This window comes from Stegastes partitus, unplaced genomic scaffold, assembly GCF_000690725.1.
Source record: "Stegastes partitus isolate 25-593 unplaced genomic scaffold, Stegastes_partitus-1.0.2 Scaffold0, whole genome shotgun sequence".
NCBI lineage: Eukaryota > Metazoa > Chordata > Actinopteri > Pomacentridae > Stegastes > Stegastes partitus.
In genome coordinates this window covers 1,005,647-1,026,607 of record NW_007577731.1, presented here as the reverse complement: position 1 = coordinate 1,026,607, position 20,961 = coordinate 1,005,647, and the positions used below count along the sequence as shown (strand labels likewise).

The window sequence follows — 20,961 nt, the reverse complement described above, 5'->3', positions numbered from 1 at the left end:
CTCCAGCTCCCCACCACCCTAGTGAGGGTTAAGATGTAGAGATGATGGATGGACACGGCCTCTCATTTATCTGATCTCATTTCAGAAAGACAAACCCTCCCCCACCACTTTCTATAGTCTTCTAGGACATTCATGGTGGAGCTGGTGACATGAGACGAGCTGTAATATTGTATGTGACGGCGTATTCCCTCTTTCTTTTAGGACCGAACTCTATGACCCCTGCAGCCCGCTGTCGTCAGATTCTGAGCCTGAGGTGTCAAAAAGTCAAGAGTGCCACAGCCAGGACAACAACCTGGAGCATCAACGCTTGTCTCCAGTCAGAGGCTCACGCTGGGACGTGCCATACTCTGAATCAGCGAACCGAGCCCGCAGCAGACGTGAGTTCAGCACCGAAACCAGACCCGCAGAGAATCGAGGTCTCAGTCCAGGACAACGACGAGCTTACAGCCCAGACGCCGAATCACTTAATCGTCCAGGTTATGGCCCCGTGAGTGGACCCGCGGGCCACAGAGGCTGCAGCCCTGACAGGCTTATTCACGCCTCCTCCACCCAGCTGTCCCCGGTATCTTACGGAGGACAGAGGACGGGGGAGGAGAGGATGACGATGCCAGAATACAGGAGAGAGGTACTAACAGAACAATTACAGCAGCTTGGGGCTTGAACAAATCCTGTGTGTTGCACTTTCAGTTTTGATCAATTAGTCACTGTTTCCGTTCTACGTGACACCACTGTGGTGTGACCGTTGGTGATTTCTCTCCTCTGTAGATGAGCACTACTGTCAGATTGTCTCCACCCAGGTTAAAGCGGGACTATCAACATAGCACAGCGTATGCAGAAGCAGGTGAGCTGGTATTTTCATTAGTTTTACTGGCTTGTCTTTATGTCCATTTATCAAACATTGGAGGTGCATGATTGTACGACGTGTTTCAGAAAAGTTCCAGGACTGGTGTCACAGAAGATATATCTCAAACCCAAACTACAAACTACGAGTTTTCCCTTCGTAGTAATCGTCTGGAGTCTCTAGCTGTGATCTCAGCTCTCTGCAGCTGTTGAACTTTCTTCCACAGGCTGTTATGTAGTTATCCTCTGTTTCAAGCAATGAGCACAGAGCAACGAACACACCTGAAGTTTCTGGTCCGGTTGGGGAAAACTCCGTCAGAAGCGCTGGGATTTCTGCAGCAAGTGTACGGAGATGAGACGATGTCACACTCAGGGGTTTTTGAGCGGTGCAAGAGGTTTACGGAGGGACGCCAGGATGTGGAAGACGACCCAGGAGAGGAAAGCCTTCGACGAGCAGGATCCAACGTTGAGCAGATGGTGCGTGGCAACCGTCGGTTGACTGTTTGACTGATCGTAAATCAGCTGGACGTGAACCGGGACAACGTCACTGAAGATTTGGGCATGAGGAAAGTCTGCGCAATGGTGGTGCCGAAACTGCTGAAAGATGACCAGAAGGATCGACGCATGCAAGTGTGTCAGGACATCCTCGAGTGTCTGGAAACCGAACCGGACCTGCCGGTGATGAGTCATGGATCTTCGAGTACAACCCGGAGACCAAACACCAGAGCCTTGAGGGGAAGAGTCCGACGTCGCCAAGGCCGAAGAAACCAAGACACTCCAAGTCCAAAGCCGAAGTCACGTTGATCGCATTCTTCGATGTGAGGGCCATCATCCACTGCGGTTCTTGCCACCGGGCCAGACGACCAACCACCACGTCCACAAAGAGATCCTGCAGTGTTTGCTTCGTTCAGAGTTGTGTCAGGACCAGTGGTCGCTGCTTTACCATGACAACCTGCTCACAACGCCCTGAGCATCCCACAGCTCCTGGCTGAGAAGAACATCTCCGTGCTGGAGCAACCTCCCTACTCACCCCACCTGGCTCCGTGGGATTGTTTCCTCTTCCCCAAGCTCAAGGGGGTCATCAAGGGGACCCGTTTAGAAGACGTGGACGACATCAAGATGGCTGCGACGACAGAGCTGAGAGGATTCTGGAGGAATCCTTCCAGGAGTGCATGGCGGCGTGAAGAGAAGGCTGGAGAAGTGTGTTCGACTCCAGGGGGATTACTGGGAAGGGGAAAACTGGTAGTTTGTAGTTTGGATTTGAAATATATCACTTGTGACACCACACCTGGAACTTTTCTGACACACCTCGTATTCATGACATGCTTCACATCACAGTCCTGAACTTGAGTAATTCTTTGTCTCGTGTTGCTCTGTAGGACTGGACCAAGACCCACCTGCTGCAAAGGTGTCGAGGAATAAGAGCACATCTGTAGTGAGGGACAAGTAAGCACCAAGCTGTTCAAGACACTACATGTAACACAGTGAAGCGGCCATGTTATGTTTCACCGCGTCCTCTGATGCACTTTGGCTAAAGCTGTGCAGGACACTTTTTAAACAGTACCGCTTATTTGGTCAGATGCAGAGCCAGAACCAAGAATCTGTCGGTCCCACTGTGTCAAGCCAAGTCTGCTGCATTCACCGTTCGTTAATGTCTTGAGACGGTCGGGATAAAGTGTTATGATGTCAAGAAGAGGAAAGCCCCGATATCAGCTGTACTGCTCTGCTGGTAGCTAGTTAGCATAATGACCCAAACTGAGGAAACTCGTTTGCACTGAACTGCTTTGGACTGACTGATGATTATCAATACACCGAGGAGCATAAATAAATCACTTTCCTCCTTGCACAGGCCCGTACCTGTTCCATTATTCACGTTTCCATCATGGCGGTTTTATTGTTGCGTGCTTTAAATGCTTTTGTGTCCGCACTCTGATGCCGAGAGGTTCTGAATTATTAGAGGCAAAACATACTGATAACATTTAGCTAAAAAAACATCCCCTAATGAGTGCAGCTAAAGCACTCTGCAGAAGTAGAGCTCTGTTGTGAACACAGCTTGGACCTTGTAACTCTGGAACACTTATTTTCAGAAAGTCAGAACAACAGTCGCCTGTTTGAACTCGTACAAAGAGCTCAGCTGTTTAAAGGGCAGTTTTTTTCAGCTGTTTTAATAGTTACTGTCTTAATATTTTTCTTCGAGGCGCCCCATCACATGCGACCTTTGTGAGGTTGAGCTGGCAAACGGGAAGGAGCTGGAGGATCACTTAGACAGTAAAAGTCACTGGGACACTCTGGAGCACATTCAGCAGAACAATAGTTACGATGATATGGCTATTGCCTTCCTCCAGGTAAGATTCTACGTCCAACGCTTCTTCTACTGAACTCTTTTTCCCGTAAATGCTAAATAGACCACAGACACATTCACAGATCTGCGAGTGCTGGCTTGTCAGGACAGTGATGGAGGCTTTTATTTCTGTAGGAAGTCATGCTGTATAAAAGCCAGCACTGCAGCCGACCCATAGAGGACAGTGCACTGCAAGGTAAGCACACCGTCATAGTGAAGCTGTCAGAAATCATGACAGACACCCGTTGCATTGTTGCAGTAATTCCTGCTCCAGACAAATCAGAGTAAATCCCTAAATCCAGCCTTATCGTTGAACTGTCAGCCCTGCAGGAGAATGACCACATGACACGGGTAGAAATGTTTCACTGTGCCGCCTGCAAAGTCTTCATATCCACATCTGCAGCCGAGGTGCAGGCGCACATCACCTCCCAGGAACACCTCTCTAACACCAAGGTAACGCCGCTGTCCTGGAGCACAGCGCCACTCACTGAGTGTTCTTTCAACGCGTTTCTGTTCGTGATGGTTATTCCATTGATTTCCTGAAGGAGTTCCAAGTGCAGCAGAGACTTACGTGCCTCAGCAAAGCAGAGACCATGATGAAGGAGCTGAAACCACAGTTTGAACACTTCCTGAAGGTACGAGATGTCATAAGTATTCAAACAGAATCATGGAAAAAAATGGCTTAAAACAACGTACAGAGACCATATATATATATATATATATGTATACACAACTCTTGTAGCTGCTTAGAGATGCAAATAAAATCCAAATGGGGAAGCTGTGGTTGGTGGAGGGTCACGTACAACAGTTCAGATACGTAATCCTACATATTACAGCTCGTCACAGCACTTCTCTCCTGTTAGAGTACACCAGTGCAGTGGTGGAATGTAACCACGTTTAATCAAGTACTGTACCTAAATACACTTTTAAAGTACTTTACTGGAGTTTTTCCATTTTATTTCCAGCCTTATACTTCTACTCCACTACATCTTTGGTCAGGGATCTCCAGCGCCGGTCCTCCTGAGCTCCTGTCCTGCAGGTTTACTGCAACACACCTGACTCACATTAATGGATCTCCAGCAGCTTGTTGTCAAGTTCTACACAAGTCTGTTAATGATTTATTAATGTGAGTCAGATGTGTTGTTGTAACGTCCAAAACCTGCAGGACAGCAGCTCACCAGGACCGGAGCTGGAGATCCCTGTTTAAGGTACAAAAGTAGTATTTTCTTCTCCAGCAGCTTTATGTTCAGGTTTATGTTTGTCCAGTGAAAGCCGATACATCTCCAGATGTGGGACTTTGGTGATAACCTGAAAGGCTCATGTTCCTTTATGTGTAGAGGATATTCTGCTGCTTTCACAAAACTGAAAACGGTTCTTCTGAGCTCTGTGGTTCTCAAAGGATGGAGAAACTACTGATCATCTTAAACAATACGGTGCACTGCTGCAGATTGAAGCCCTCGGCAATAAATAAAGTAGTTAAAACAAGCTTAACCTGAAACATTTATGGCATAAAAATGCAGCATCTAAATGAATGCAGCAGTAATATTACTTGAAAACCAGCTAATCGTAGATGGCAGGTTCTGTTTTACTACCTAAGAAGTACTTTGGATGCTTCAGGTAGATGTTGCTGATGATACTTACACACTTGGTTTATTTGTGCTCTTGTGTCACAAACTGTTGTGAAAACAGCAAAACAGTTAAATCAACACAAATCAAATCAAGTGACTAAACCATCCGAGTAATCCTTTATCATTATCTAATCAGTAGCACCAGTAGGCGGTACCCTATAAGGCGGCTGGTAATTACTAGTAATTAAAGTCGACTGTACTCCTGAGCTCTTGATATGCAGCTCACTAACAAACTCAACTGTCTTTTTTGTCTTTCAGGGTGGCAACCCGTTGGAATGACACATTTCTCTGTCTCCAAAACAGTGTTTACACGGAGACGCTGCACGCTTCGGTGGAAGAACGACGGACGTCACAACCACACATTAACGCTGTCAGCGGTGGTGCTGGCTGCTAGCAGAGCATACTGTTTACCTGCCATTCAAGACGGGTCTCAATAAACAAGGAATTCTTCAGTCTGCTCAAACCAGCTGATTTGTTTGTGTTCATACAGTTTAGATGTTGTTCGTCTCCGCTGTAGGTGCTCTCACATCAGTAACAGGACAGTTTGTTTTTTCCTGTGATTTACAGACCAAATGTGATTTATTTTTTATAACTTAAGTGAAAAAATAATTAGAAAAAGTCACGTTGCTGCTTTGCTTTTTTTTTTTTTTATTTAGAACAACACAAATGTTTTAAGCATTGTATCTGTGTGATATAGTACATTTAAAATTAAATTATTTCAAAACAGTATATTTAAACATTAAATATAGGTGACATGTATGAAGGGCGTGAGCAGCACGGCCTGTGCGCGTCGGGTCTTTTTTTTCTCAACCACCTTCAGTTTAATTTTTGTATTAGAAACAATGCAGTTACTGAAATACTATAAAACACTTTCTATGCATAACAAGTTTGCAGACATTTTTTTTTTTTTGCACTTTCAGTTGAAATCTTCGTCTCAGCAACTCTGGCCTGAAAAGAGTCTGTGGGCTTTGATTTGAAGATGATGCAATACAAAGGAAACATGATTCTGTGTAATTAACGTGAGTATTGATACAGAAGAGAAGTGCTCCCGAATATTGACAAAAACTGACTCAAACCATGAGAAATCTGAGGTAAAAGTTGTCTTCATTAAAAATGGATTCCACACTACATTACTGCATAAAACAAGAAAAAACAGTCTGTCCACTCGGAACCGCGTTCCAAAAACAATGGACCATGTAAAAACAGACAAAGGTAACAATATCCAAAATAATTAACTTTTTCATCTGTCCAAATGTTCAAACGCGTACGACACCTCCAGCGCTGAGCGGTGCCGTACTTTTGGCCAGTATTTCATTAACTAAAATAAAAAGTGAAAGAACATCCAATGTACATACACATACAGTCTAGTGAAATCTAAAAAGGTCCCCGTTGGCCTCATGAGGCAGCATGTGTGACTGTCAAAGAGCCGTTTTGATCAGTCTTGAGGGTCGGGGGGTCCGAGGGCAACGAGGTGACCTCTACCATGCCTAGCCCAGTGTGAGGGACACTAGTGTTCATAATGTGTCTCTGTAAATGTTTGATCCAGTCCTCCTGAACCGACAAGGGACCCTGGAAGACGAGGTCACAGAACCTGGGAAGAGAACAAGGACCCACGGTTAAAGACTCCACTTAGTACAGCGTTCAGAACAAACACACAGACCATCAGACATCCTATAAATAACTATAAGGAATAAAAGGTTACCTGCAGGTGAGCCTGTACATCTCCTCTGGAGTTTGTGGTAAGGGCAGTGTCTTCTTCTTTGAGCCAGGCCTGGAGCGTGTCCTAACCGCCTTACAGTCAATCGCTGAAAGACACAATTTACTTTGCTAAGAGCACATTATTGATTATAGCACAGCTTTGCTAATTTAGCATTTTATGAAAAAGTGTCAGTGTTAACAGGAGCCTGACCGATACTGATACTGGTAGACATGTCTTTGACTGAATGCACATGTTGAATCCACATTTTTTATACTTTTAAAATTAGTCACGATGTCTTCTCAGGACACTGCTGTGAATGAGAGCCTTGTTCTCAGTTGTTTTTTTTTTTCAATCAATCACTATTGGTTTCAGCATATATGTTGTGTGATGTGATTTGAAAAGAATATGAAGCAGAAAAAAAGCTAGAGTTAATTCAGAAAAGGTGCCATCACACAGGTCTAATCTCATTTCACTAATTTCAGCCTCCTCAGCTCCTCCGTCCTGTGACCCAGAAATCAATTGTGGGTCGAGGAGGTTCTCTGGAGGAGCTGTGAGGACATTCAGGTGTGTCCTCTCTGTGTCCTCGATGAAGTCTTTTCCAGTTGGAATACACAAACCGCAATCCTAACATAGGTCACTTTTTATTTGTATATACTACGTTGTGCGCCACGACTTTAAATGTGTGACACGTGCACTTTCTCGTCACATTCTGCCAAACTGTGAATTATCAGTTCATATATACTGTTGTGAACACTTTTGCCTCGACCCCCATCTTCCACTTGAATCCCTAATGGGAGGGACGAAGACGCAAGAAATCGAGGATGTGCAATTAGTGAAATGAGATACAATCGTGACTCGATCATCTGACACTAGATGTAAAACCTTCTTTTATGTCGGATAGCAAGGCTGTCGGATTGTCAAGACGGAGGTCGAGATACAAGGAGGGCTTGATGCTGGAAGGCTCATTAGTTGTTAATTATTGTTCATAGTTGTCATAATAACTAGTAGGGCTGGTCCCAATAGCACTTTCTGCTCTTTGGATGTTCAGGCCCAATTAATGATGAATATCAGAATATTCGTCCCGGTCGGGGGACACTTCCACCCTGGGGCAGCGCTCTGACAGGGTGGAAGTGTCCAGAACACACAGGCAGCACTTGGCTGCTGATGCTAGTTTAGTTAGCGCTCACACTTCTGTTTCCACCATCGGTGGCGGTGGGGGAGTGGCAGATATGCTCCACCGTTACCATCCATGTTTACTTCCGTAAACACTGAGCACGCTCGCTGCATGTGACGTCGTCGCGTCCTCTTCTGCGCATGCGGGACACTTTTGGGTCGTATGAAGTTCACACAGCAGATCACATACAAGTCGCATTTAACTGGAAATGTGAAGGAACTCACAAAGAAATCCTCATTGAGCATCAAGTCCTGCAGTGTGAACGTAGCCAATCTGTGGGATTGTTCAGTCAGATAATACGCCGTTATCCTGATTGGTGACATAAAATGTCATGTCGGAGTCAGAATGCAAGGCTGTCGCTATGTTAAGGCTGTTTTTATGGGTTCCATTCGTTTTTCCTAAAAACCTGTCGGATAGCAGGTTTAGGATTGTTAAGTGTCCGATAATCAAGTCACGACTGTACTGCGCTGTCGGCAGCACATGTAGCAGAGTACGCATCGTGGCTGGTGCTGTGGAGTCGAGCAGCGTCTTCACAATAAGTTGCTGAACATGTTTCTGTAAAGTTATTAAACAGTAACACGATCCATACTCCAGAACCTGGCAGCGACTTCAGGCCCAAGATCGGGCTGGACTCTGGCGATAACCCCTGGAAAGCTGTTTATTGATGTTCCAGCATTAAATTACATTTTCAGCGAATCAGGTGGTTTAGATGTCTGCCCTGGGCCTTGCTTTATTCACACTCATGCTTGGGCTTTGTGCCAGTGAGATGAACAATCTGACTCTGCAGCTCATCTGCTCTGCTGTGCAGTTAAGGCCCGACATGACTGTGATGATCAGCGCCTGCAGGGAAAAAAAGTAGGTCCTGCAGGCTTTTTGCCACGAAGAGGTCGCGCCGCAATTAAAATCTTTGCAGTGTTTCACTTGCGGATGCCCTTCTGGAGTCTTACCTTGGGGAGGACACAAATAACCGCTGGTGCACTAAATTTAAGACTTGGACATCACAACCCCTTTTGATTCGGTGCTACGCAGATAGCTTTGGCTTTATCTGCTGATGTTTTGAGATTTCTGCCAGAGATTTTTGGCTGATGAACGTCATTTGTGAGAAACTGCTTCGTAAACTGCTTCACTTCATGCATGCCTGATTATATTCCTATTTCGTGGTCAAAAGATCAAGCTACTGTTTCTGCTGCTAGAATTTGTCAAACAATTGTCCATTGCCTTTAGAAATAAATACAAAAATCATTCAGGATAGCTGAAAATCTGCAGCTTGTGAAGTGGCAACAGGGTGAACGGCCTCCTCACGCTGCTGGAATAATGTTTTAGAACACTTATGTTGGTCTGGTCTGACGTTCTATGTATTTGAAAGACCTCTCCTGAGTTCTGCCCTAAAGAGGTTTTAACCACAAGCAGAACGGCGGAGCAGTCTGTTTATAAGCGAGTCCTCATTTTGTTTGTATCACATGAACACACAGATAAGATAATGTGATCTGTAAAGAGTCGGTGGGGTTAACACGCCAAGAGAGGTCAAGAAAAAGACTGTGAGCTGCAGAATGTACGAAACGCAGAGGGGTGTACTATAAAGTAAGCTGGACATAGCTTGGCTTTCTTTGTGTAAACTGGCTTGATAAACCCTAAAACCCCAGTCAGAGATAATGAGCATCATGATGGTGGTTTACTTCCCATAAAAAGGGGCATTCTGTGCATCATGTGACTTCTTCCACACAAAACTTACCTACTTCAGCCCCAAAGAACAGGTTTTTATAAAGAAGAGCTATGAAGAATGTAAAAAATATAAATACAACAGCACTGTTACTGCACATAAAGCAAGAGAACAAGGCTGGTAGAAAATTGTTGATATATATATATATATATATATATACAGCTGCATATTAAAGCTCCCCAATTTTACATATACAAACATGATGCTTCACAACTGCATTCAGGTCTAACACTGCCCCATAGTGAAAGATACGTGGAAATAACTTCAGTTTGTGCCAAATTAAACTGAATTTATGATCCTACTTTAATATTCTCTGTTAAATCCCAATGGATTAATCAATTTTCTAATCTGTGTGCTATTAGCTGCAACACCAGCAGCGTAAAACAGACTTAAATCAGGACCAAGTATAAAAACATATTTACACAATATATGCCTCGATGACTGAATGCATGTAGGTTTCCATGGCAACTCAACACATGCAGCCTGTGCTGACGTAACCGACAGCTTTGTTCGGTGTGATCGCTGACGTATAGCTGAACAGGTTTGCATATATAACGTATTTCCTCAGTTCGCTCATAGGAAACGTGGTCAGGAAAAAAACTGGCAAAAGGGAAAGAGCCAATTTAAATCCCAATCTCCAAACAAAACCTGGAGCGTATTGGCTGTGCAGCATCAGTTGTCACGGTGATGGAGCAGGTTAAAAAAGAACCACCTTCATGACACTGAAAACCTCACAAACTCATTAGTCCTGCTCTACAGTACACCCCACGTGTTCTGAAATATTTCAACACTACCTCAAAAAAAAAAAAAAATTCATGGTAAGCTTTGGTGAGAAACAGATATCCACATTCAAATATGCACAAAGCCTATAGGGTCCAATTATGGAAGTAATCTGACATAATGCACATATTTGAGCCAGTCAGACTGTTACTGTGCTCTTGAAGAGGCTGTTTTCTCTTGAGTCTGACTTGAGCTGATACTGGCGGCACTTACTGGTTCCCTCGAGTAAGGCAATCCTTTTTCTTTTTGCATATGCCCGGAGGTGATTGGACAAGCTAACTCCACTGTGGAAAGTTGCATTGCAATGGACGCACACCTTCCTGTTGAATTCACCCTTCTCTGTAAAAGATGGAAAAATACAAAGACAAGCAAATAAGTGAAACCAGAAATTTGCTCAGTGTTGAGGAACTGCATAGGACTGGTCTGTGGCCAGCTTAAGATGTCTAAGCCAAGTCTTTAACCTTTTCAAAAGCAAATCCCAAGCTTCAAGAGTTAGTTTGTAGTTCTTTATAAATACATATTACAGCAAACATATCTTCATCAGATTTCCCACATCGTAGCAGTAAGAAATACTCCAAGTCAGTATGGATAACTTCTTCCATGTCCTTTTTTAGTGCAATTAAGGTTATGAGACATGACAAAAACAACAACTGTCTGCATTATTATGTGCTTCATACTCTCATTTTTCAGCCACACATTGTGAAAGTAATTTGACCATCTCATTCTACGTCTTTACGCTGATGACACCTCGCTATATCAACACAGAAAATCTGCTAATCTCAGATGTCTGCTTCAAAACAGAAGCTGGAAAAGTAAACGTTTCAATGTGAGTTTTAAAAAGTAAATTTAGTCTAACTAATACTAATTACTAATAATTAATAATCTGTTCTTCCTGACTGATTCCTTCTAAAGAGATGGCCTATAACAAATACATGTGAACATATGTAGCACATGTATTTGAATAAGACAAACAATGTTAAATCTCCTGTCTCAAGTCTAATGCATTACAACTGTTTACACCGAAGATGTCAATAGAAATGCACTCTGATTATGTCACTTTTGGCAGTGCAAACAAAGCCAGATCAGATGGGAAGTTCAGCTACAAGCATATCAAGCACTTAGATTTGGATTATCTGACATTACGAGTCACGTGCACCCAACAGGAACTGGCTGCAGTACTTAATAATCTGTCCACAATTGTATGTGATGAATGACATGCAGCGGGAAGTGTACTTCTGTATAAAACCTATCTATCTACTTTCATGAGGAAGTGACTTACCCGATACTGAGTTTGGCAGTGAAGATGCAACTCTTGATGCTGAACTGTGCTCACTATTTGAAGAAACTGTTACCACGTTTCTTGACATCTGAGAGGATCCCTTTAGTCTGGCGTCTTCCTGACACTTCCTCTTCTTCAGAATTCCTATCAAGGCAGTTGTGCCTGAGAGTGAATCTTTGACATCCAACTTAGTCTCCAGTTGCTTTTTGTCGGAATCGATTTCCGCTAAAGAAAACGTGGGCATCAGTGGTTTGGCATCAGTGCAAACGCTTGTAATCGAATTACTTTTTGGGATTCCAGTGGGGGGCGACGTGAAACGATCAGCACCGTGCAGCTTTGGTGAAGCACCATAGTGGAAATGGTTCCGTCTCTTTCCAATGATCTGAAGGGCCCGCTGGAACTCCTTCTTGTCACGCATCAGCTCCCGCAGTAAAATTAATGGGGATTTGTTCTTGGTAGAAAAGCTTTTACCAAGCTTTTTGAGGTGTCCTCGTATGTGGTTGGACTGCCCAGTCCTGTTATCAAATGAGTCCCCACACAATGGACAGGAGTGGATGCTCTTCACAGTCTCGGAATCCGACTCTAGCTGTAATGCTGGAAAAATAAAATAAAATTAGAAAGAAACTCTTGCATAATACAAGTATATGACACATTTCAACTGTGTAACGCTAAATTACACAATACAAAAACGGAAATCTACAATTTACACCCAGTTTAAAACAATTTTCATAGGTTTGTCTGTTGGTTTTACATGACAAAGGTGGTCAGGTTTTCTCACAAATTCTATTTTTCATCGTCTTCAATATTTCTACATTACACCAAAAAAATGTGTGTCAACCGGTGCTGAGTTGGCTTCCAAATGCAGCTAGCAAGCATGAGGTGGTGTGAACACTTACAGGACCGGCCCCATTACCAGCCCTTTCCATTGATAGGTGAAATTTATGTCTACAAAAATCAGATTAAACTGGGATTTGTTTTGTTCATTTTGCAATGGTGCCACATTATGAGATCTCAGCAGTGACTCTGGTTCAGTGCTCAATTATAACCAATAAACCTGACAGCCAGAGCAAGTTGTAACACACAGTAACATTATGGAGAGTTGTAAAAAATGAAAGCTTTCCCTTAATAGATAAACATGTAATAAGTACCTTTTTTCAATCGCCGGTAAGCTGAAATCTTCCGTCGAATTCGTGGCCTTCTATCCTGAGAAGCCACCTGCTCAGGAGGCACAACATGGCGTGCATTGTAGCTAAGTCCAACCCTATGAAGATGTCCTCGCACATGATTGGACAATCCAACACCTGACTCAAAGACTGCGGGACAGTATGGACAGTTCTTGCGGTCCGATTCAAACTCTGACAAATCATCTCCGAAAGCTTCGCCCAATGGTATTTGGTGGGCCTCAAAGGTTTCTTGAAATACTTCCGTTTCTATGCATTCCTCTTTGATTTCAGGGTCATTGTGTTCTTGCTCTTCGGTCTTTATTTTCTCAAACAGCCTTTTAGAGGCCTGGAGAGCACCCCTCATAGACATTCTTCTGCTATAGGTGTAAATGATGTTTTGCTTTTCTTTCTTGATACCATTGTCAAACATGCTGGAATTGGAATCGGTATCCTTGAACTGGAAAACGTCCTTTTCATCGTAGTCTGACATTTCGTCTTCTTGGTTCACTTTCTTGGGACTCGGTAGGGGTTTTGGTAAGATGAAGCACGAGTCTTGATCAGAGGTGTTGCGATATGGGGTGGACATTTTCCTTTTAGAGGGTGACTTTCTGAGTGTTGAATGATCTATGCTCAACTTGCTGCCGTTTGAGGCTAAAGACCAATCTTCAGCCTTGACACTCAACGTTCCTGGCAACTCATCATAGGCATCGTTGTCACTTTTGGAATCTTGAACAGATGTACTACAATTATTGCTTTCCTTCCTCTGTTCTGCAGACTTCTTTCCGTGTCTTTGTCGAGACAGGAGAACGTTAATGGATTTGTCAAGTTTTGATTCTGTAAGTTGAGACTTGGGACCTCTCCTGATCTTGCTATTTCTGAATAAGTCTGAAATGTCATTGGACTCATTGGGCGAACTAGCTCTTTTTGAAGAGATCTGATTTTTTATTGAGATTTTAGATGTAAACTCTGCATCTTCAACATGAGTTTTACAAGTAGGCACATGCTGCTCCTTGGATAGTTGTGCATTTTTCTCCTTACGCTGTGCAGCGTCATATTCCTCAAAGGTTAGCTGATGGCGTCGCAGAAGGTGATTGGTGAAAACATGTTTGCTAAAAGCTCTATAAGAACAAATGTTACAGGGGAAGATTTCAGAGTCATCATTCTGGATATGCTTTCTAACCGTAATAACAGTGTGCTGCATAATGTTATGTCTCCTAAGATCATTCTCACTCAGAGTCCTGAAGCTACATTTGTCACATCTAAACCTCCTCTTGTCCTTCTCGTGTGTTTTTGCATGTTGAACAAATGTGTTTGGGCAGTTTGTTCCAAATGGGCACTGAGGGCAAAAAAACTTTTTCTCCTCTTTCTTTTTATCATTCATGCCTTTGATCTCTTCAGTGAGTCTTGTTCTCTTCTCATGATGGATCGACATGTGCTCAATGAGCGAACCGCTTTGTCTGAAAGACTGTCCACATTCTCGGCATATAAAAGGCTTTGGTGATATATTAGGAGAGTCAACATGAGACTTCATATGACGATGCAAATGATGCTCTTTCTTGAATACGAGCTTACATTTTGAGCAAGGGTAACATGAGGGCTTGCCCTCTGAGTGAGAATTTATTGTGAGCCTCCCCTTTAAAGGTGACAGCCCATGACCTATGCTGTTCTCATGTGAGTTTCTTGCAGGTGCATTGTAGAGAATTTCCTTGATGGCCTTTACAGTTCCATTGGGATACTTGGAAACTTTCCCTGTTGGTAATGACTGTGACTTGGAGAACTTCCTTGACTTTCTGACTTTTCTGACAGGAATTGAGTCTACTTGGTCTTCAGTGTCAGACAGTTCCTCAGATGACTTGGGGCTCAGATCAGGGTAAAGGTCTTCTGAAGGATCCACCATGACGACCATGTCCATTTTCCGTTTCCTTCTCCTTTGGCTGTTGGCAGAAGAGACTTCCTCTTTAGGCTCCTCACCAGGGGAATCACTATGGTTCTCCCAAAGAAACTGCATAAACTCTTTGTGAGGGTCCCAATGAAGGTCGCTGGCACTACTAAAATTATCCAACGAGTTCTCAGGTGACTCATCAAACCCCCAAATTCCTGCAGTGTCAATTTCCTGCACGGTTTTTAGTGGGGTGATGCTCTTTTCCTCCTCTTTCTCAGTGGAGATGCTGTTAAGTTCATGGGCTTGAGTAGCTTGATGCGAAGAAGGTCCGTTTCCCAGGCCAACCGGAGACAACATATCCTCGTCTGACAGAACATCGAGGACACTGTTTTGTTTCAGAGACGGCTTGCCAAAAGAATCACTGCAAGAGGTTGATTCTTGCGCCATTCTCACTGGTTCCTGCAGGAGTGTGAGGGCATTGATCTCAGGATCTGCATCTTTGTCATCTTCATCAACACCTGTCAGACATGACATTTCAGCTGCCATGACCTGAAACAGAAAAGTGAAACTTTCTTAGATTTTCCACAGTCACAAATGGAATACAGAGTTGACATTATAGTATGGTCCACCAGGATTGTGCGCTTCACAGTGGCCATGTCCTAAAGAACTTAATGTCATTTAAGCATACAAGTTCTGTGTAAATTCATTCACTATGTACTGCACTCAAGCGTTCAACAATGTAATAGAAAAAAAAGCCCAATTTATACTTTCCGTATACTCGTTCGCATCCAGAAGGGTGCGCCTGACTAAAATTTCTTCATCCACCTAAATCCTAGAGGGTTGGCGCATATCATCCCCAACAACTGGTGCTTAAAACAAATGTTTCATATGCCGAGAGAATGTAGGAGGTGATTTTAAGTCATCCACACCTTTATCCACACAGCCGCAGGACTATGGTACAACCCAAACACAGGTCTAAAGTCTCCAGAAATCTTGTGCTGTTCCCGCCCGCTGTGCTTGGCACAACTCAGGAATAATCACCGACATGGTGCTATAGCCCAATCTGTAAGTAGCTGCTGTATCCTGTAAAAACTGCAATGCAACTGTCTGTGTAGACCGTCGCAGACCTATTGCAGTATGAACATAGCTGTGGGGGGATTTTGGTGTAGAGGCCAACCATGTTACTGCGACATCTGCATTGTGATATGCACTGGTCAAACAAGCCTTTTTAGATGAAGTAGCATTTTAAAAGTCTGTACGAACCACATGATTATTTTACTTCATCACATCTATATGTCCAGTGAGCCAACAGAAAATAAGCCAGCTTGGACATGAGAGTCTCCCTATGGATGAACGAGAAACACGTTGTACATAGTTTTGGAACCAAAGGTTAAAAAAGGCGCTGTATAAGTGGGAACCATTTACCATTTAAGCGCTAAGCTAAGGGCAAATTAATGCCTTCTGCGTATATGCAGTGATCCAGACTTTCAAAGTAGACAATGGACTTGCAAGCAGTTCTACTGATACTACAATACGTCTGTGTCAGTCAGCTACGCAGGTTGTTGCATTGTCCCTGATATCGAACAAATAAAAACATACAGGGCTCCTGTGGATGTTTCCGAAAGTCAGTCTGTAACTCTGCTTCATTATTCCTGAGGGGTGCCGAGGACAGTGCCCAGACGTAGCACAAGATTTCTAGAAAATTTTGAACATCCTACTGTTGGAAAACGTGTACAAATCAAAGCCCCACCAAAGTCCGGAAAGGACTACTTGACTTCGCCAACAGCCCGCGTGAACTCCTTGCTGTAAGAATAATGCTAATGTGCATTTTCAGTGGGCCCAAAACTGTAGAAGTGCATGGAACTTCAGGGTACTGCATCGAGGAACCTTACAAAACCTTTTTGGCGAATGCACTCCTGAGAAATTTTGTTCAAACATATGAGGACGCATCTTGTAAGCCAGTATCCAGTTCCTAATGGGTACAACCCATTTGATTTTTAACATTGCAGTCGTTTTTTCCACTACCCACTGAAGAGACTTACATTTTTTTTTAAAGTTCAACTGATAAAATTGTATTTATTATTTTCTGTGGTAGCTGCTCAACATATCCCAGCATAGATACCTACCGCATAAGAGCTGACTCATATTTTGGCTTAGCATTTACCATTTGTTGTAGCACCAATACAACACTATATGGATGTCATGAATTTTTAATTCATTTTGTTTTCCCTTTACAATCATAGTGCAAGTTTTTTGCTGGATCAAAATGGGCCTTTGGCAGGTGACTAAGAACAACAGTAAAATTGACCAGGCCACCTACAGTGAAGGCAATGAGTCTGTGTTACTTAATTTGACTGAAATCTATGCATTTTCTTGTTGCTCGTGCTGGTGGACAACAAACCAGTGGAACCAACCTACTTTACTGACAAGCTTTGTGGCGATTCCGGAGGAGGTGGCTCAAGGCCAGTTCATGCTTTCCACATATGTGTCCATGTTTGCAAGGGTATGTGGGAAGTAAATGTCGCCATCCACCCAAGTCTGCAAGGGTCCGTCCACGTGGCACCCAAATTTTGTGACCGTGTGGACAGTCCGCACTACAAGCACACTCACTGCACATGTGCCAAGAAAACAAGCCGTCCTTAAAACCAATATTTGGTATGAGGAGAGACTATCTGAGGAAATTCTTTGTCATCTACACCTTTTGATTAATTACTGAAAGAGTTCTATTTAAATTCTTATTTACTCGCTGCTGGACGGAGGAACTTTGTTTGTACCTGCTTTTATCGATGGAGCCCAATCACAGTAGGATGTTCTCATTTCTCCCGAAACCCTTCGCTATGTTCAGTGTGCACGGCACACCTCAGGAATGATCACTGATAAGTGCTACAGCCCAATCTTTAAGCAGCTGCTTTTTCTTTGTGTGTTTTTCTGGGGAAATGCCACCAGCCGTGTAGTAGACAGATGCAGCTCTACTGAAGTATAAACAGACTGCGCGTCCGCAGTCCACTTATCGACCCGCGCACATAAACACAGACCATGAATCTGCCTTAACAGGCTTAACAGTCCAAGGGGCTGCATAGCCTGATTCTGGATGGTAGAACGGGTATTTGATTCTACTGTTAAAACCACTTGGAGAATCTGGTACAGCCTGACTTGAGACAGTAACACCAAGGTACCCTTAATGCTAATTTCACAGCGGAGCATTCAAACAAAACAATGCAGCGTAGCTAGGTTATCCAGTGTCCTTCGCAAATGTAAAGCATAGCGCCTAAGAATAAGAGGGCAGTTGACTGCTGGAAATCAAAGATGTTGTGTTTAAAAGTATTTTCCAATTGTTTAACAGTTATCCGATAAAACTACATTTAACGCATTCAGAAAGATTTGAATTGCGAATTTTATAGTGCTCATCAATTTGACACTGGGGATTTTCCTTTGGTGCTGGCTAAAACCTTTACGGGACACCAGAACTCCTCTGTGCAGGAAAAACCACACAATAAGATGAAGGTTTGCAAATAATATAGCAGGGTAACAAAATGCACATTTTCCTAGTTACAGAAAGGAAGCTTACTTTTCCTAGATCATTTTAAACCTGAAGCAATTGGCTTTGCTAAAAGGTTTTAGAGTGGAAGTAGTTTTCCCAGACTACAAAAAAAACAGTCAGATAGCGAAGAATTTCTTGAACCTGCTCCACGCTATACATACTACAATGAGCATTAAATAAGAAAAAAATGCAGTTCTTACAGCCTCAATGTAGCCCTGTTGGTAGCGACGTCCCACTAGTAAAAGAGGGGCCATGTGTGTGTGTGTGTGTGTCTGTTCTTCGTTTTTCTTGACAACGGTTTATTCAAACTACTTCAAACTCAGCTGGAGTATTGGTGGGGAACCAGGGAAGTGCAGTGTGGAGGGTCAAGTCATTCCAACAAGCGGTTCTTGAGAATCGTACAAAAGTTGGTCACTGTGTTACGATTGATGTGACTCACTGACGTAATCAATGTCATCAATTACGTGTGGCAAAGGTGGACATGTCCAGACAAGAATGGATTACCCCCAAAAACCTTCACCATTTTAGTTTGCGCAAGCAACTTATAAAACAGGTACTGCACTAGTTTAGTTTGTGACTTTGCTTTTACAGGATATAGTAGCTAGTTATAGGGGAAATTAAGACTTCCTACTGTGTTTGGCAAATTTCCACGTGGATGTTCGCAGACTTGGGTGGTTGACAAAATGTGCGTCAGGCGTACCCTTGTGGATGCGGACAGCATGAATTGACCTTAAGGAGTGATGTTCATTGCAGCCAATAGAAGGTGCTACTACGGCTTTAAAACTCTAGTTTCCATTGAAACGCAAACAATGCTAAAACAATTGGTCCACTCGCAGAAAATTTAATGTGGATTAGCTAACTGTTTTGACTGAGACATTTCTTAAGAATAAAACAAAACACCAATTTCAACGTCTTAAACGTGATAATTTGCTGCGTTCCTTTGTCTTGTGTAATGAGAAACTAAATTTTTTTTTTTGGTGGTTAGAAATGAAATCTCCTTGGATGTTAAACCAAATTTCAAGGGCTACTTCTGACTGCTCTGTGACATTTTCGCGACCAAGGGATTTAATGATTAAGTGAGAAAATAATTGGCAGAATAATCAATGGTGGAAATATCAATAGTTGTAGTCTAAATTGCAAATGCAAATGGCTAAGACTGTCAATACATGCGGCCTATAGCACGCATTGATATTTATCAAAATTAGAACAGCGACAGGAGCATATTCAGCCTTTTACAGGACTATTAACAATTATTACTAAACGTTTTTAGGAGCAATTGGTAGTTCTTTGTTATCTGAATGAGCTTCTCTAACATGAATCAGTTTAGCTGTGCCACCAGAGTTAACTTCTTGGTTAAATCAACATTCACTGACTACAAAATAAATAAAGCTGCCTACAAAATATACTTGACACTTAGCTAAGATGATTAATTGTGGCCTTTTATAATGCTACAAGGTCGAAGGACTGAGAGGTTTTGGATTTGAAGGACAATAAAAGTGTCATAGCATGCGAATGCTCCTGTGACACATCAAGGTGTTTCTAACGTCTACACAGCAGCACCAAATCTGCGAAGGAATGGACCTCGGAAATGGCTTTACATGAGCTTTTGTGGATTTTGTACAGAGCTAAAACTTTCAGCACAGTAGTTCAGTTATATGCCGGCCCACAATAGTTGGGGCACGTTACCAAAGGCACCTACTTTTAGAGCAAATCCGACCATTTGTACTAATGTTCCGTGAGGGTATATCTCTGCGTTTCTTTGGCGTTTATGTCACGCTGTGTTGTTGGATGCTGCTTGCAGGAGCTGCAGACCATTCCATTAAGGCTGTTCCATACCAAAACCTATTCCTCAGGCTAAACTACAGCTAATGACAAGCGTTCTTCGCTACTCACGCTACAGACATCAATAAAATGAAGAAAAACAAACCAACGTTACCTCCGAGTGGTGTGGATGGAAACAGGGCACAATTTGTACGCTGCATTGAATAATTTCTTACTTTCGTCTTCCATCTATTTCACAGTCGCCATTTTCCGTGGTGGTCTGGTGTGGGACAGATCATTTCTTTTGTAAGGGTAACCGAATATACAGTTGGCTGTGCCGCAACAGAAGAAACTATCGCTCCAGTAATTGCGTTTAAATGTGAAACTATTTTGTAAAACAGCTATAGTTAAAACATTAGTCCAGTAACAGCGTCGTACAGTTTCGCCGTGTATTGTTGCGAGTCGGCGCCATGCTCCCCCGAAAGATTTGTAATGGTTCAGCCCAGATAGGAGGCATAGAAGCGGAGTTAATGACCATCTCTTTGGGTAGCAGATTTTTTTTTTTTAGGGTGATGGCGGTTAATCACCGTTTTAATTGATAAGATAAATGGAAAGTTCAGCTTTTGTTTGGGTTGCATTTTTTTCAAGCACACATTTGGTTTTGCTATTTAAAGTTGTCAGTGACGCACAGACAAGAATTGTGTGCCAGCACAGGAGAGATGTTGCCACTATACCCCCACGGTTGTCTTCTCATAGGTCTTTGTTGCCTTTGTGGCCGGTGATTAGCCGGTTCAATTATTCTCCGCGTCGCGTGTTTTAAAGAGGAAACACGCTGGATTGAACACACACTCTGCAAAGTACAAAAATAATCACACAGTGCGATCTGTTATAGCCGGCCTAGTTAATTTTTGATGGGAGCGTTTTGCTACAGCTGTCAGTCTGCGTACAGAACTGTTTGTCAAAGTGAAAACGTGTTAATAAAGTTGTTACTGACGCGAGGTTTAGGCTCGAGCTGATAGATCTAAATATCGCACATAAAGAGGTCAAGGGTTAAACTGGCCTTTTAAAACAGTGTTATAAGACATGTGAAGGAAAATAAATGATTACTGCAGGTAGGTATACAATGAAAATTACTGAGAAAATGTCATTTTTA

The 20,961-nt window shown here is 42.9% G+C and overlaps 2 protein-coding genes across 2 annotated transcripts in view; one reads left to right on the top strand and one right to left on the bottom strand.

Annotated features, from left to right (window-relative positions):
* The window catches only part of LOC103355624 (DBIRD complex subunit ZNF326), a 7,686-nt gene extending 2,411 nt beyond the window's left edge, over nucleotides 1-5,275 (top strand). The window contains exons 4-11 of the mRNA XM_008279519.1: nucleotides 202-625; nucleotides 766-841; nucleotides 2,220-2,286; nucleotides 3,038-3,185; nucleotides 3,317-3,377; nucleotides 3,504-3,634; nucleotides 3,727-3,816; nucleotides 5,068-5,275. Coding sequence (XP_008277741.1) covers nucleotides 202-625; nucleotides 766-841; nucleotides 2,220-2,286; nucleotides 3,038-3,185; nucleotides 3,317-3,377; nucleotides 3,504-3,634; nucleotides 3,727-3,816; nucleotides 5,068-5,088 — 1,018 coding nt within the window. The 3' untranslated portion in view covers nucleotides 5,089-5,275. The remainder of the gene's footprint in view (nucleotides 1-201; nucleotides 626-765; nucleotides 842-2,219; nucleotides 2,287-3,037; nucleotides 3,186-3,316; nucleotides 3,378-3,503; nucleotides 3,635-3,726; nucleotides 3,817-5,067) is intronic.
* A 165-nt stretch (nucleotides 5,276-5,440) lies between these two features.
* znf644a (zinc finger protein 644a) lies at nucleotides 5,441-20,236 on the bottom strand. The gene is made up of 6 exons (XM_008279635.1): nucleotides 19,984-20,236; nucleotides 12,610-15,055; nucleotides 11,462-12,055; nucleotides 10,396-10,521; nucleotides 6,512-6,614; nucleotides 5,441-6,400 (listed from the first exon to the last, which is right to left on the bottom strand). The coding sequence occupies exons 2-6, from the start codon at nucleotides 15,050-15,052 to the stop codon at nucleotides 6,205-6,207; spliced, it is 3,462 nt and encodes a 1,153-aa protein (XP_008277857.1). The 5' UTR covers nucleotides 15,053-15,055; nucleotides 19,984-20,236; the 3' UTR covers nucleotides 5,441-6,204.
* Nucleotides 20,237-20,961: the final 725 nt, after the last annotated feature.

Excerpts from the sequence above, each read along its gene's own strand:
- znf644a (XM_008279635.1), bottom strand. The coding sequence starts at position 15,052 with ATGGCAGCTGAAATGTCATGTCTGACAGGTGTTGATGAAGATGACAAA. Across the intron at positions 12,056-12,609 it reads TTACCGGCGATTGAAAAAAG|CATTACAGCTAGAGTCGGAT; the intron begins GTACTTATTACA and ends TTATTTTTCCAG. Across the intron at positions 10,522-11,461 it reads ACTGCCAAACTCAGTATCGG|AGAAGGGTGAATTCAACAGG; the intron begins GTAAGTCACTTC and ends CATCTTTTACAG.